Source organism: Eleutherodactylus coqui, chromosome 9 (genome assembly GCF_035609145.1).
Source record: "Eleutherodactylus coqui strain aEleCoq1 chromosome 9, aEleCoq1.hap1, whole genome shotgun sequence".
Classification (NCBI taxonomy): Eukaryota; Metazoa; Chordata; class Amphibia; order Anura; family Eleutherodactylidae; genus Eleutherodactylus; species Eleutherodactylus coqui.
Genome location: NC_089845.1, coordinates 83,340,119 through 83,357,002, shown reverse-complemented (window position 1 = coordinate 83,357,002; position 16,884 = coordinate 83,340,119). Strand labels below are relative to the sequence as shown.

The 16,884-nt window shown below is 46.6% G+C and overlaps 1 protein-coding gene across 1 annotated transcript in view; it reads left to right on the top strand.

Annotated features, from left to right (window-relative positions):
- The window catches only part of GREB1L (GREB1 like retinoic acid receptor coactivator), a 134,303-nt gene that overhangs the window by 99,291 nt on the left and 18,128 nt on the right, over positions 1-16,884 (top strand). Inside the window, exons 18-24 of the mRNA XM_066579637.1 lie at positions 4,796-4,929; positions 5,678-6,017; positions 8,953-9,068; positions 9,157-9,401; positions 9,613-10,166; positions 10,397-10,499; positions 14,682-14,840. Of these exons, the coding sequence (XP_066435734.1) occupies positions 4,796-4,929; positions 5,678-6,017; positions 8,953-9,068; positions 9,157-9,401; positions 9,613-10,166; positions 10,397-10,499; positions 14,682-14,840 (1,651 nt within the window). The remainder of the gene's footprint in view (positions 1-4,795; positions 4,930-5,677; positions 6,018-8,952; positions 9,069-9,156; positions 9,402-9,612; positions 10,167-10,396; positions 10,500-14,681; positions 14,841-16,884) is intronic.

Genomic DNA, 16,884 nt, shown 5'->3' with positions numbered 1-16,884 from the left:
CACTGTTGCCACTGGGGCCACTATGGGGGGTCACTGTTGCCACTATGGGGGGTCACTCTTGCCACTGGGGCCACTATGGGGGGTCACTGTTGCCACTGGGGCCACTATGGGGGGTCACTGTTGCCACTGGGGCCACTATGGGGGGGTCACTGTTGCCACTGGGGCCACTATGGGGGGGTCACTGTTGCCACTGGGGCCACTATGGGGGGGTCACTGTTGCCACTGGGGCCACTATGGGGGGTCACTGTTGCCACTGGGGCCACTATGGGGGGGTCACTGTTGCCACTGGGGCCACTATGGGGGGGTCACTGTTGCCACTGGGGCCACTATGGGGGGGTCACTGTTGCCACTGGGGCCACTATGGGGGGGTCACTGTTGCCACTGGGGCCACTATGGGGGGGTCACTGTTGCCACTGGGGCCACTATGGGGGGGGTCACTGTTGCCACTGGGGCCACTATGGGGGGGTCACTGTTGCCCCTGGGGCCACTATGGGGGGTCACTGTTGCCCCTGGGGCCACTATGGGGGGTCACTGTTGCCCCTGGGGCCACTATGGGGGGTCACTGTTGCCCCTGGGGCCACTATGGGGGGGTCACTGTTGGCCCCTGGGGCCACTATGGGGGGTCACTGTTGGCCCCTGGGGCCACTATGGGGGGTCACTGTTGGCCCCTGGGGCCACTATGGGGGGGTCACTGTTGGCCCCTGGGGCCACTATGGGGGGGTCACTGTTGGCCCCTGGGGCCACTATGGGGGGTCACTGTTGGCCCCTGGGGCCACTATGGGGGGGTCACTGTTGGCCCCTGGGGCCACTATGGGGGGGTCACTGTTGGCCCCTGGGGCCACTATGGGGGGGTCACTGTTGGCCCCTGGGGCCACTATGGGGGGGTCACTGTTGGCCCCTGGGGCCACTATGGGGGGGTCACTGTTGGCCCCTGGGGCCACTATGGGGGGGTCACTGTTGGCCCCTGGGGCCACTATGGGGGGGTCACTGTTGGCCCCTGGGGCCACTATGGGGGGGTCACTGTTGGCCCCTGGGGCCACTATGGGGGGGTCACTGTTGGCCCCTGGGGCCACTATGGGGGGGTCACTGTTGGCCCCTGGGGCCACTATGGGGGGGTCACTGTTGGCCCCTGGGGCCACTATGGGGGGGTCACTGTTGGCCCCTGGGGCCACTATGGGGGGGTCACTGTTGGCCCCTGGGGCCACTATGGGGGGGTCACTGTTGGCCCCTGGGGCCACTATGGGGGGGTCACTGTTGGCCCCTGGGGCCACTATGGGGGGGTCACTGTTGGCCCCCGGGGCCACTATGGGGGGGGTCACTGTTGGCCCCCGGGGCCACTATGGGGGGGGTCACTGTTGGCCCCCGGGGCCACTATGGGGGGGGTCACTGTTGGCCCCCGGGGCCACTATGGGGGGGTCACTGTTGGCCCCCGGGGCCACTATGGGGGGGGTCACTGTTGGCCCCCGGGGCCACTATGGGGGGGGTCACTGTTGGCCCCCGGGGCCACTATGGGGGGGGTCACTGTTGGCCCCCGGGGCCACTATGGGGGGGGTCACTGTTGGCCCCCGGGGCCACTATGGGGGGGGTCACTGTTGGCCCCCGGGGCCACTATGGGGGGGGTCACTGTTGGCCCCCGGGGCCACTATGGGGGGGGGTCACTGTTGGCCCCCGGGGCCACTATGGGGGGGGGTCACTGTTGGCCCCCGGGGCCACTATGGGGGGGGGTCACTGTTGGCCCCCGGGGCCACTATGGGGGGGGTCACTGTTGGCCCCCGGGGCCACTATGGGGGGGGTCACTGTTGGCCCCCGGGGCCACTATGGGGGGGGTCACTGTTGGCCCCCGGGGCCACTATGGGGGGGGTCACTGTTGGCCCCCGGGGCCACTATGGGGGGGGTCACTGTTGGCCCCCGGGGCCACTATGGGGGGGGTCACTGTTGGCCCCCGGGGCCACTATGGGGGGGGTCACTGTTGGCCCCCGGGGCCACTATGGGGGGGGTCACTGTTGGCCCCCGGGGCCACTATGGGGGGGTCACTGTTGGCCCCCGGGGCCACTATGGGGGGGTCACTGTTGGCCCCCGGGGCCACTATGGGGGGGTCACTGTTGGCCCCCGGGGCCACTATGGGGGGGTCACTGTTGGCCCCCGGGGCCACTATGGGGGGGGTCACTGTTGGCCCCCGGGGCCACTATGGGGGGGGTCACTGTTGGCCCCCGGGGCCACTATGGGGGGGGTCACTGTTGGCCCCCGGGGCCACTATGGGGGGGTCACTGTTGGCCCCCGGGGCCACTGTTACTTTAGTCTTACAATTACAGTCAGCTCTTTGAAGGCAACCATAAGTCTGATGTGGCACACTCTTAAAATGAGTTTGAAACTGCTACTGAACACTATGTAATACAACATAATCTTATATCTGTTTGTGTGTTATAAACATTTAGAGCAGGATATGAAGTTATCTGCATAGTCTATAAACTAAAGCAGAGCAGCAGCTCCTTGCACCAGGCCACCAGGATTGAGAATCAGATATACACCCTGCAGAAGGGGAAATGGGGAACAATACATGATACAAGTCATATAATGACCAGAAGGTGTTATCCTTTATGTACACAAACAGTTACTTATTCTAAGAAGTGCTTCTTCACATTAGCATTGAAGATTCAATTGGGAGCCTCCATCACTAATTTCCATTAAAAAACCGGATGAAATAGCAATGAATGCAACACTATTTTGTCTTGTAAAATGCTGGACCCTCGAATGAAAACCGAGCAGACCCCACTAACCCTCTGGTGCTGGACAAACCATAGATGGCTGCACCGCTTCTTTGGCTGTGCATTTAGTATGCATCATCAGTCAAAGCGGTGTGTAGTGTCTTAGACTACCAATATATACCAATGCACAGTGTGCATCATGCAGTCAGAGAAGCCAAGAAGCCACCTCTGCCCAGGACTGGAAGGTCTCTTTAATGAGGTCTGTTCGGTCAAGTTCGATTCCATCGTAAGATGGATCGATTTATCTAGTAGTCTCCTTTTTTCTGCTCCCATAACGGAGTCGGAAAATGGAAGCCAAAGTGAATAAATCCTTAGGTATGCTTTAATATGTGCGTGACTCTGTCCAATTAAGACCTTTGTCATACACGTGCAAAGTATGTCCTAATATACTTATATTCACTTGGAATAGGGTATTCCTGTCTAAGGCTGGGCTCACACGGGACGGAAATCTTGCGGAATGACCGCACAGAAAGATTTCCACGTGAGATATGCAGCTTCAAAATTTGCGGCCTTTCGCTGCGGATTTTGGAGCGTCTTCGCTGCCTGTATTCTGCTGCGGCCATCTCTCCCCATAGAGAGTAGAGCGCTGCCGCAGAAACGGGGGGAGAATTGACATGCCACAGCTTTGAATTCTGTGTGGCGTGTCAATTTCAGCGCAGTTTGGCTGCAACAGATCAGCTGAAGCATGCGGATGAGATTTTTGCAAACCTTATCCACTTTGCTGCTTTATCCTGGGATACAAAGCTGCGGGTGGAATTTCTGTGCAGCAATTATGCCTAGTGGGAACCCATCCTTATAGTAGAGTTAAGAAAATCCTGTTATCTCAACCTAGGTGAGTAGTCTCATTTGATACTGAAGTAACCCTGGGAGCTTACTTAACCTAGTTTTCCCATATTAGCTAGCTCTGAGTCATAGCTGCCCAACCATATTAAATTAGATGTAGTACTGTACTCAATATACCTCTTTGGGACACCACCTGGTTGACAGAATTAGGGCTAATGCCCACAGATGGATTTCTGCCGCGTTTTTGTAGCGGAAATCCGCGGCATTGTCACGCATCTATTTGAGCTATTAAGTTCAATAGAACCTATGTTCACGCTGCGGAATTCCACCGCGGAATTCTGCAGCATGAAAGAAAACACAGCATGCTCTATTTGCTGTGGAAATACGCGCCGCCGGCTTCCATTGTAGTCAGTGGAACCTGGCCGTCACACTTTACTTCCGCTGTGAGCACAGCGGAAGTATCACATGAATACGTGTCTCTGCCGGCCGCGTCATCTCGCACTGCTGGCCCGTGATGCGCCGTACTGCATGCTGGCCCGCCAGGAGGGACGTGTAGAGCAGATCCGGAGTGGTGAGGTTTTGGGGGGCGCCGTGGCGGACTTTGCTGCAATATTCCACTGGCGGAGTCCATCACTGCCGTGGGCAGGAGGCATAAACAAGCTGAAAGATTTTGAATATTGGAAAAATAGGTGTTACACGTATCTCCCAGATACAGTCAGGGGAAGTGATAAAGACATTTGACCAACTGCAAAGGGATTATGATTTACTGCATACACAGTTTTATAGGGAATTGCAGTTGAGACATGCACAGCAGGCGGAGGGGGATCTCTAGGGAAATGAAGACTGCAAATTTTATATTGGCTGATGTTATAGGTACGGCATCTACTACAGCAGGGAAGATATCAAAGTTATACAAGGACATTTAAACCTATAGACTCAATCCTCGATTAAGAATAAATGGGAGGCAGATATTGGTCCCATAGAGGACTCGCATTGGGATGAAATCTTGCAGAATACCCCCAAGTTGTCCCTAAGCGAATCACCTAGACTGTCACAAATATATTTGATACATAGAGTATATTGTACGGCAGACTTTTTGCATAATATAGGGGTAAGGAATAGCCCTTTGTGTGTTCACTGTAACATGACAGGCAATCAGGTGAGGGAAGCAGGCATGGAAAAATGTGTTTTTGCTTAAGTAGCCCTTTAAATTCTGTTTTTAATCTCACCTATATCCTGTCTTTTAGGAGGATGTAGCCAACGAAGACCAACTTTACTTCGGCATCAGTGAATACAGTAAATCTCTTCAGTGGGGCATGACAAGTCCACTTCTGAGATGTGATGAAACCTATGAGAAGATGGTGAATACCATTTTGGAAAGGTGATGCAACAACTTAGCCATTTCACACCCTAGGGCGTATATGTACATCCTAGCTGCACAGGGTTAACGTGATGTGGACTCTGAAGCAGAGCCTGCGCTGTGCACAACCAGTGTCAGTTCTCTTTGATTGCTGACACCTGGCTGCAACAGCTGCCAACAGTATTCACGCTGATTGCGGTTACTAACTTTTTAAATGCCATGGTCAGTTATGACCGTGGCATTTAAATCACCCTATCAGAGGTCCCGAGCATGCACCCTTGCTTGATGAGATTGTGAGGTTTTATCCTGGTGTTATGGCAATCGGTGCCTTCTGAAGTTCCCCAGGGTTGCCATTCATTCCTGCCTATTAAGACTTGCTTGTGGCATGTTGTAATACAATTCCTGCAGAAATACCATATACTGCAATACTAAAGCAATGGTATACTGCAATACTGAAGCAATGGTATAAGCGACCAAATGATTGACCAAAATTCACTTAGAAATCTTTAAAAGTTTTTCAGTACATTATCTGGTACATTAAATAATCCAAATGAAAAACACAACTTGTCATGCAAAACACGCACCCTCAGACAGCTACGTTGACAGAACAATAAGATTTATGAGTTTTTGAAAGTGAGAAGAAGAAACAAAAAATGAAGTAAGATTATATAAATTATATATACATGTAATACATACACAACCCAGACCAATTTATCCTTATTACCTGCATTGCTAAGACGGTCAAGTAAATGTAAATCTTTTATTGTAGGTACCCGAGGTTACACAGCATGGTGATACGATGCTACCTTCTCATTCAGCAGTATACTGAAGCCCTTATGGCTCTAACTACCATGAGCTCGCTCCGAGATCACACTACATTGGAGACCCTCAACATCATGGATGACCTCCTCAGCTCCCCTGGAAAGGACAAAAGCGGACGGGGTCACATGGTCCTTATCCGGGTTCCTTCGGTACAGCTGGCGATGTTGGCGAAGGAAAGACTACAGGAAGTGAGAGATAAGCTAGGGCTGCAGTATCGTTTTGAAGTGCTGTTGGGTAATCCTGCGTCCGAACTCTGTGTTGCTAAGCATTTTGTTACCAGATTAAAGGTGAGAAAAGTTTTGTACTAAGGCGGTAAGATATTGGCTGTAATTAGTCACTGAGAATAATGGTTAAAGGGGTTGTCTGGCTCCTTTTTTATGGATCGGTCATAAATGATCTGCAGGGATCGGACACTTGGGACCTTTGCCAATCAGGTGTTTCACAGCACTGCAGTCAATATGGACAGTGCTGAAAGCAGATTGTGACATCTATACCGCAGCGGCCCTGTTCGGTGGTGCAGCTTTTATTGAATTTAGTGGGAGCTGCAGCTGCACTACCAACCCAGGCCCCTGCAGTATGGACGGCACAGTCTGCTTCCTGCTGGTCTGCACTGACAACAGTGCCAGGAGTAAGCTGATTGGCAGGAATCCCAAGCGCCTGACGCCTGCCTATCATCTTATTGGTCCTGACAGATGGGTCATCAATAAAAAAAAAAAAAAGCCCCCAATCCTGCACACCCTCTTTTAATGTAGCAAATTCCATTTAGCTAAGTGCGAGGAGATTCCAATTCCCACAAAACATACTTCGCCCCCCTACAACTATTAGTCTTTTAGCAGTATTTATAATCCCCCTCAGCTGTCCAATTTCCTATCTCACAGATTGAATCTGGCGTATGTCTCCTGGGGTAAAGGCGTTCACTTAGAGCAGTGTTTCTCAACTCCAGTCCTCAGGACCCCCCAACAGGTCATGTTTTCAGGATCTCCTATAGTAAGAACACCTGTGGCAATGTCTGAGGCGCTGACAATAATTACATCACCTGTGCAATACTGAGGAAATCCTGAAAACCTGACCTGTTGGGGGGTCCTGAGGACTGGAGTTGAGAAACACTGACTTAGAGGGTCCTGGGGCCATTTGTCATTTCAGATCCTTTGGGAAAATAGGGAGTCAGAAGGTTGGCTTGCCAACACCACAACCCTGTAGCAACGGTCTTTTCATCCTCTACCTGTCTTGCAGCACAGCTTACCTGAACAGTAGAAGGTTGCAGACCTGTGTGACATATTGGATGGTTATACACAAAGCACGGATACCCCTTTTTCTACTTTTTAGTTGCAACTAAAATGATATTTATTACATCCAGTGCATGGTACGACTGAAGGAGACCTCTATAGCGACTCATCATAATTTGAAAGGCTGAAAAGTTAGGAAACTTACGGCAGTTAGCTTAGTTTTCAAAACCTAAAAACAGGCTTACTCCTGGTAAAACGCCACTAATCCAGTGCTGGAGGTCCACCATTGTGAAAAGCAAACCACCACCACACATGTGAGCGCTGCAGCCAATCACTGGTTTCAGCATTGATGCTAGCATGTGAGGCATGTGACCACTGAGGCTGGTGATTAGCTGCACTGGTCCTGGTTTTTTAAAACCCAGCATGATCTGAGATTTATTTGTTTTCTGGCATTTACCTTTAGGCTTCTCTATAGGACTTGAAAAAATGGCATAAAAAGCACCTGTTACGCTTCATGCCCACAGCCGTGGCGGACTCTTCTAGCGGAATATCGCAGTGGAGTCGGCCACGGCACCCCCCCAAGACCCTCATACTCGCCTCTTAGATCCGCCACGTTATTCCCGTCCCTCGAGCCGGCGCACATGCGCAGTACAGCGCATGACGTGCACGGCGTGGGCGGGGACCCGTATTCACGCAATACTTCCACTGTGCTGCAATAGAAGCCAGCAGTGCAAATTCCCGTGGCAATTAGATCATACCGCCGTTTCTTTCATGCTGCAGAATTCCGCGGTGGAATTCTGCACCGTAAACATTGAGCTGTTAGGTTCAATATAACATAGAAGCTTTGGCATAACGTTGCGGATTTCCGGCCATGGGCATTAGCCCTTAAAAAAGCCACTCAAGTAATATTGACACATACACCAATATCTGGTTCTCATGTTCGCTCTTACGACCATTTTGGGAGGAGATTCAAAGGAAACTGGGGCTTATCTTCAAAATTCATATTACCCTCACACCTGAGATGATCCTCCTAAACATGGACGTTCCAGGCCTTTTTAATTGAGCACAAGTCTATTTTACTGTTTCTCATAGGGCAAGCTTAAAAATCTTAATCCCCAGACACTTTTTGAGACAGCACAGCGCCCTCCATTTCAGAATGGTATAACAAGGTGAATACTATCTATTCCTTTGAGAAAGTCAAGGCCAGACGAGAAGGGGACCTAGAGAAGTTCACGAACTTGTAGAACGCCTGGTCCACTTCTCGCGTGGCGTCCCCGGTCCACCACCACAAATGGTTAATGCCCCCTAATTTACTTTTGCCTCAGTATTGGATCACACTGCTAGAATGTCTTCTTTGTATTTTTGTTTTAAGCTTTTTCTGATACTCCTTACTGTATTCTCAATGCATGTATTTTCTGAAAGGCATGTATTTTCGATTTTTCATTCACACTCGTGGGTACGAATTGCATATTCTGCAAACTGAAGAAGAATCGCAGCATGCTCTATTTTAGCGTGAACAGCCACCCTTGAAGTCGATGGATGGCGAGTATTCCATTGCCCATAGTATTGCTTATGAGCGTCAGAAACGCTCACAGCTTCAGAGGAGAATAGATAGGAATGTCGGCTGGACGGGAGAGAGATCTTTTTGTTCCCGCTCGGTTGATGCACTGTGCATAGCGTATATACGTGCGGAAAAACATTCGCATTCCATTTCCTTTGCACGAATGATTGCAGGTTTTCCGCTGTGGAAATTCGGCCTTAGTGTCGTTTTTTTTCCAGCTTTAGAAAAAAACAGAGTAATTGAATTTTGTGTGAGTCTCTATGACTTCTCACCGAACGAGGTATATGATAGATTGCAACTTTGTTGATGCTTCTTTGAAAGTTTTTGTTCCGTCTTTAGCACTACAATATAGCATAAAGTGTTTGGTTTTTTTGCGGCCGTTCTAGATTTTATGGTTTATTTTGGTTTTCTTATGCAATCCATTTTTGTTGTAAGGTATGGAGGGGATGTCATCAAGAAGACTGGGTTCCTAGAACATATAAGGATCTTGAAGGCTTACCTTGTATTTTATTTCTCACTGGTAAGGATCCCCTTGGAGAAACGTTCCCAAGGTAGGTGAATTGGGTTTTTCTATCATTTACAAATGGGAATACATGTTCTGTTTTGTTTAGTAAACATGCTGTTAATTTTGTGCTTCAGATCTCTGAAATACTGTGATCTCCGACTGATTGACTCCAGTTTTTTAACCCGAACGACATTGGAACAGGAAATTGGCCTGGCTTGTTGCTATGTTTCCAGAGAAGTCATCCGAGAGCCCACAACTGTTCTGGATTTAAGTGATAAAGATGTTGATAAAGCCAATTCCATGGAAAATGACTCGGACGAGCTGTTTATAGACCTGGACAGACCTCAGAGTAATGGCAGTGAAGTCACAGGAACTTCAGGTTAGATTATTTTAGCCTTCGTGGGTTCTAAATTTAAATTTTTACATGACTTTGTGGTAATTAAAATGTCCATCCAACTTTTAAAAAGTTGACCGGTAACATAATTTTTGGAAATGCTTTGCTTTCTGTTCGGTTGGATGGAAAACCTTTAGCATGGTACTTTGAAACTTTCTATCTTTAGCTGTGAAGTATTTTCTTGATTTCAATACAGGTTCGATTGCAGAGAATGGAGTTAGTTCCTCAAGTGCAGCTGAAGAAGTTCAGAGGCAGCCAGCAAACCTTGACTTTCAAAATATGGCAAACAGCTCTGTGGATGAAGGCACTTACCCAAATTCCACCGCCAGTGATTTCAAACAAGAATGTGATTCTCTTGGGACACAGTTGGCCAGCAGTACAACATCCAAACTCTCCTCCTCGTCATCACAAGCTTACCAGTGGAGTCCCCAGTCTGAAAGCAAGAAGAGGATGAGCAACTTGGTGTTACCCCGAATTGTAGTTCTTTCAAGGGCTACTTATAACTTTTTGGCTTCTCATAGAAATGGAAAAACTCCATCCACAATTTGTCTTTTGCCCCATGCTGATGTAGGCTGGTCGAGATCACTAAGACCTATAATTTCTCCAGAGTTGAGCAGTGAAGAACAATCACTTTATTACAGGCAGTGGACAATGGCCAGGCAGCACCATGCTGATTTTGTAAACTCAAGCGAGGCCACAGGAACAAGGACTGTTCATCCACGTCGTCTACTCCTGATTGGACCACCACAGGTTATTGCTTGCACGTATAAGATTTTGATGCTGTTCTGTGTCTTTAAAATTGGTACCAGCTTGTAACGTCCTAACATTTGCAAGGATGTGTTCACATCTGGTGTCTGAAACACTCACTTTATCTGATGAATATTGGTACCATATGGGTTTGTGCACTGCATTGTAAAGTTGCTGTAGATGTAGAGTTTACTAAACTTTACAATATCAAATAAGTGTTTTGTTTCTTTAAGGTTGGTAAGACGGGTGCCTATTTACAATTTCTCAGGATCCTATACCGTATGTTGATTCGGCTTCTGGAGGTAGATGTCTATGATGAAGAGGAAATAAATGCAGGTAGGGATTTAATTATGAGTAAATCAGACTTTTGTGATTTAGGAAGGAATTGCTATTCAGATCAGTTTTGCTTTTTAAAATATATAAATAGATTTAAAGAAAGAAACATTAATATTATAAGTGTTCATCCAGGTTTTAAATATTGATGGTCTAGCCTCAGGATAGGCCTTCTATTTCTGATTGGTGGTGGTCCAACTCCTGACATCCCCGCCATTCAGCTATGTCAAGTGCAAACACTGTGGCTTATTTGAGGTTTATATCAGAGTACAATCCTGTTTGTACTCCAAATACTGTACTTTTCATAGCAACTTTTCTGAGTGTTGCAATTTTTTGTCCCATTCACTTCGGTTCCTCTTCAGATGGCTGATTGTCTGCCTACAGTTGGACCAACATCAGTCAGCACTTATGGCCTAATCTGAGAATGGGCTACTAATTTTTAAAACCTGAGTAACCCCTTGACACACAAGAAAAACATGCCCAGGAATTGCTGACATCTAGGTTGGCTATCGGTCTGTAAACCGTAAATAACCAGGCAGTCCTTTCTTTAAAGTAGTTGTGCCTCCAATTGGCTCTTTAGATTACATGATACAGTAGGGTTTGCCCTACAAAAGCATATTCCCTGATGTTACTTTTTCCCACTGGGTAAATCGAATTGTGCTGCTTAACAAGTGTCTGCGTCACTGGGGATTCCTGCCATTAATGTAACAATGAAACAAAAAGATCCACTACAGTCATGAGGAATTAGGCATCCAAACTGTTACCAACCTGTTATCCAGGCCGGCAACAGGTTCCAAATGCCATAGCATTACATTGCCTGTCAGATTGCGGTATAATCTATAGATAGACATTCTGCTATGATAGCCCTGGATCCTTTCAGAAGACTGCCATGACACCCGCTCGGCAACCTGCAATCTCATCGTGATACGGGACCCCAGAACATCGGTCAGGAGATTTAAAGGGTTAACAGCTCAGATGAGCCAGGTGGATAATGGCTGTAAGAAACAACCGGCACCAGCATTGTATGGAACGAGATTGCCCCGCGATCCCCCTTCATACACACCCCGAACCTGCAGGACGTAACACTACACCCTGTAGCATTAAGAGGTTAATATATTAGGCTATGTTAACATCTGTGTTAAGAGCCTCTATTCACAGGTCCTGCATGATCAACTTTTTCATGCTGGATGACCACATGGAACACATTATATTTAATGGGGTTCTTTTGGCACTGTTAGGACATGTTTTGTGAGGAGACTGATCGGCTAGAGGATTCCTCTTCCCTGCTCTAATAATGGAGCAGGAAAACAGAATCCCCAAACATAGATGTGAACATAGCTTAAGCTATTATTGTAAGTGTATAGAGGAGGTGTTTATAAGCATTTTTGCAATATGTTTATTGAGGCTGTTCTGTACTTTTTTTTTTCTTTTCTTTGTTTTAACCTGAAAAATCCTATTCAGCTAGCAGAATTCGTGTTCAGCTAGCTGCGTAGCTGAATGCTGAAGTCCCTTCACTATGACGGCATGGTTATCTGTAGTGCAGGCACAGCAGCTTACATAGAAGAGCTTATTAGTAAATGTCTGCCTTTTATTTTGTTGACTTATATACATATATTTTTCCTATGGTTTTATAATGCTGCTGTCATCTGTTTTGTATAACTCTACTTTTTCCTGTGTCCCCTGGCGCTGTGCAAGGAGAAGCCACCCTATACTACAGACAGCTTCTCTTCACATTGCACTTGTTCCTCAATGGAGCTGATGCACTGTGAACAATCTAAGGGCTTATTTACATGAGCAGTGTGAGCAGCTTCTATCTGAGCAGCCCCCCCTTTCCATCTCTCTGCTTCTCTCGTCTCCTCCCCTCCAGCGTTTGCAAAGGGAGGGGCATGATGGGTGCAGCTAAGCTCTGCTCTGCCCCACCCACTTCCATTGCTGGCTATGGAAAAGGGGAGGGGTGAGAGCTTAGCTCTGCCCCCATCTCGCCCACTCCCATTGCAAACCGCTCGGAGGGAAGAGAGGAGGGGAGGGGAAGGGAAGGGGGGGACTGCTGAGATGGAAGCGTATGCCGGACGATATACACTACCGTTCAAAAGTTTGGGGTCACCCAAACAATTTTGTGTTTTCCATGAAAAGTCACACTTATTCACCACCATGCGTTGTGAAATGAATAGAAAATAGAGTCAAGACATTGACAAGGTTAGAAATAATGATTTGTATTTGAAATAACATTGTTTTTACATCAAACTTTGCTTTCGTCAAAGAATCCTCCTTTTGCAGCAATTACAGCATTGCACACCTTTGACATTCTAGCTGTTAATTTGTTGAGGTAAGCTTGTGAAATTGCACCCCACGCTTCTAGAAGCATCTCCCACAAGTTGGATTGGTTGGATGGGCACTTCTGGCGTACCATACGGTCAAGCTGCTCCCACAACAGCTCAATGGGGTTCAGATCTGGTGACTGCGCTGGCCACTCCATTACCGATAGAATACCAGCTGCCTGCTTCTGCTGTAAATAGTTCTTGCACAATTTGGAGGTGTGTTTAGGGTCATTGTCCTGTTGTAGGATGAAATTGGTTCCAATCAAGCGCTGTCCACTGGGTATGGCATGGCGTTGCAAAATGGAGTGATAGCCTTCCTTATTCAGAATCCCTTTTACCCTGTACAAATCTCCCACCTTACCAGCACCAAAGCAACCCCAGACCATCACATTACCTCCACCATGCTTAACAGATGGCGTCAGGCATTCTTCCAGCATCTTTTCATTTGTTCTGCGTCTCACAAACGTCGTTCTTTGTGATCCAAACACCTCAAACTTGGATTCATCCGTCCACAACACTTTTTTCCAGTCTTCCTCTGTCCAATGTCTGTGTTCTTTTGCCCATCTTAATCTTTTTCTTTTATTGGCCAGTTTCAGATATGGCTTTTTCTTTGCCACTCTGCCCTGAAGCCCAAAATCCCGCAGCCGCCTCTTCACTGTAGATGTTGACACTAGTGTTTTGCGGGTACTATTTAATGAAGATGCCAGTTGGGTACCTGTGAGGTGTCTGTTTCTCAAACTAGAGACTCTAATGTGCTTATCTTCTTGCTTAGTTGTGCAACGCGGCCTCCCACTTCTTTTTCTACTCTGGTTAGAGCCTGTTTGTGCTGTCCTCTGAAGGGAGTAGTACACACCGTTGTAGGAAATCTTCAATTTCTTAGCAATTTCTCGCATGGAATAGCCTTCATTTCTAAGAACAAGAATAGACTGTCGAGTTTCAGATGAAAGTTCTCTTTTTCTGGCCATTTTGAGCGTTTAATTGACCCCACAAATGTGATGCTCCAGAAACTCAATCTGCTCACAGGAAGGTCAGTTTTGTAGCTTCTGTAACGAGCTAGACTGTTTTCAGATGTGTGAACATGATTGCACAAGGGTTTTCTAATCATCAATTAGCCTTCTGAGCCAATGAGCAAACACATTGTACCATTAGAACACTGGAGTGATAGTTGCTGGAAATGGGCCTCTAATCACCTTTGTAGATATTGCACAAAAAACCAGGCATTTGCAGCTAGAATAGTCATTTACCACATTAGCAATGTATAGAGTGCATTTGTTTAAAGTTAGGACTAGTTTAAAGTTATCTTAATTGAAAAGTACAGTGCTTTTCCTTCAAAAATAAGGACATTTCAATGTGACCCCAAACTTTTGAACGGTAGTGTATGCTCGTATAAATAAGCTCTAATAGTCATAAGAAAGACAAGGGGTCTAGAGCTATCAAGCCTGTTACCAAAGAAAACCAAAATGTGAAAATTACAGCTATGACCTGTGGAAGTTTCTACAACTTGAAAAATTCACAGATATTAGAGAAAAAAATTTCCATAGATTTACAGACTTTCTAGGAATTTACGGAGTTGGTAGTCCTTCTACACAACTGAATTTAAAGTAGATTACCAAAGGACCCCACGGTGAGCTAACCCCTATCAAGTAGTTTGGGTGTCAAGGTTGTAATCCAGATACTAGCATGCAGCCATATTATAGCCATGTGCAGGCGGTAATACACAATTCGATTACTAGCCTCCTGAGCCACTATGGTAGTACAACCCATTGTCTGGAAGCCACCGTGTAGATGCGCTTTTTGTGTTCCTGTTTGAGTGAAACATCACAGAAAGCAAAATGAAGTTTTCTTTTAAATTTGTTTCCTCTTGCAGATGTGGAAAAGGAGGAAGACCAAGAACCTGGAACAGAGAAAGATCTTTGGCCGGACATCGAAGTCTTCAGTAAAATGCCCTTTGACATCACTGTGCATGATCCAAAATACCGGCACATCAGCCCTCTTTACACTGAGAAGAATTTACTAGCTAAACAAGGTGCGTGCAGTTGGGAATACTTTTTTAAAAAACATTAAAGGGGTTGTGCCAAAAGTACAAGTCGTCCTCTACAGGGAAGGGTATAACTTGCTGATTGGTGGGGGTCTCCTCACTGAGACCTACACTGATCTTGAGAACAGGGGTCCTGTGTTACCCTCTTCTCCTCTCTGCCACATTGATGTCGCCGTAAATAGGGTGCAGGCTAAACATGTGCAGTCGGCGCTGTATTCATTTCCATGGGGCTGACAGAATTACCTGAGCTCTTGCTGCTCAGCAATCTCTGCAGTCCCGTAGAAATTGAATTGAAGCGGTAGCATGCTTACGCAACTGTTGCTCCATTCAATCCCTCCTATTGCAGGCAGTGCTGTGAGCCCCTATTGAGAACGGGAAAAACGGAGCTTCCGTTCTTGGAATTGGTGGTGGTTTCCTCGGCGAGACTCCACCATTTGGCAAGTTATTCCCTATGCTGTTGATAGAAGAGAACTTGTAATTCTGGTACAACTACTATGTTTTTACATACTGCTGAGGCCTGCATTTGTTAGGGAGCGTTCCCATGGAGCTTTTCACTACACCATAGGATTCTGTCTGGGGGGTTACCGTCACAAGTGCTAAAAGCAGCATTGTAATGAAACCCCCAAATGGAAACATTGACTATTAATGAAACTTTGGTGACAGTTTTGATGTCCATTTGACAAAGGCTCCATTTTTTTTTTAATCACTGGACAGGGATTGCTTGGTAGTAGTAAGTGTCAGGCTGGTTCAGGCTATGTCAGGCATTCCCTGATGTGAGAGATTTTATATCTGTGAACTGGTCTCCGAACGTTTCACTTGCCGTAGATTCGCCATGATCTGCCCGCACCCGCGTATCTTATAGCATTTAACATTCACATTGCATTAAACTTTGGCTCTTACAGCATTTAAAAGACTTTTTGATTCCTTAGTGCTTTGTCATCTGCTGAAGGAAGTATATAAAAGACTTGCTGGCTTTCTGGCCCAATGCAGTGTATGAGCAGGGCACGTATCTTAGCTCCCGGAAGATGTGCATCATTGATTGCCAGTAATGTCACATCGGCATTTGCACGCCATTACACTTTTCCATTCTGCTGTTATTATAGTAGGAACAGTCAGTCCAAGAAAATAACAGGACTGTCATATCCAGCATATCCAAACTTCAATGAAGTCCAAAAGACTCCAGTGACTATATAATGTTGTGTTTATGCTATGGTATGTAGTATTTTACCATAGAAAAATGGTGCTGCATGCTGTGTTTTGTTTTTTTTTTTTGTCCTCCACTGCTTTTTAAAAAAAAAATATAAAAAATATTTTTTTTTTGGATTTTCATTACTTTATTATTTAGCAAAAACATAAACAAAAAGCAGCCTCATCCTCCCTTGAGTCTCTCTCAAATATCCAGTATATAGATCGTCCAGCATCCTGAGTAAACAGCAGGAAAATGAGTCCACAGAATTTTCCATCCTTTCAGATTATCTCTTTAACTTTGTCCCTTTAAGAACAGTCAGTTGTACTTTCAATGATCTCAATCCAGACTTCAGTGAACGCTGTAGTTTACCCATCCCCCATCCATATCCAACAACTCTATATCATTATATAATGTACAAATACAATAGCACACGTTAGAAACCATCAACCAGATATACTTATATACATGCCTTATGATGATTTCATGGGTCACTACTTTGCATTTCCCGCCTCGAACAGTACAATGCAGATGCAAGTAGTAGTCGATTGTCTAGATGGATGCAGTAGAAGGGATCAGAGGCTCGCCTGGCACTGTATAGATTGAAGAGCTGTTCTCATCACCAATTATCGTATATTGGGGGTAAATACTTTTTCACAGCACTGTGTGGCCCAGGACTCCTTGGTATATCGCTATCCACAGTCCGAGATTGGTCAAACACAACCGATATCTGTGCTGTCATGTTACGACTTTCTTTGCTCTCCCCCTAAGCAGGTATAATCCGTTCTTACAGGATGAAGCAACAGTATTTCTCATTAAAAGTTCTAAAATAGCAGGCTTATGCAT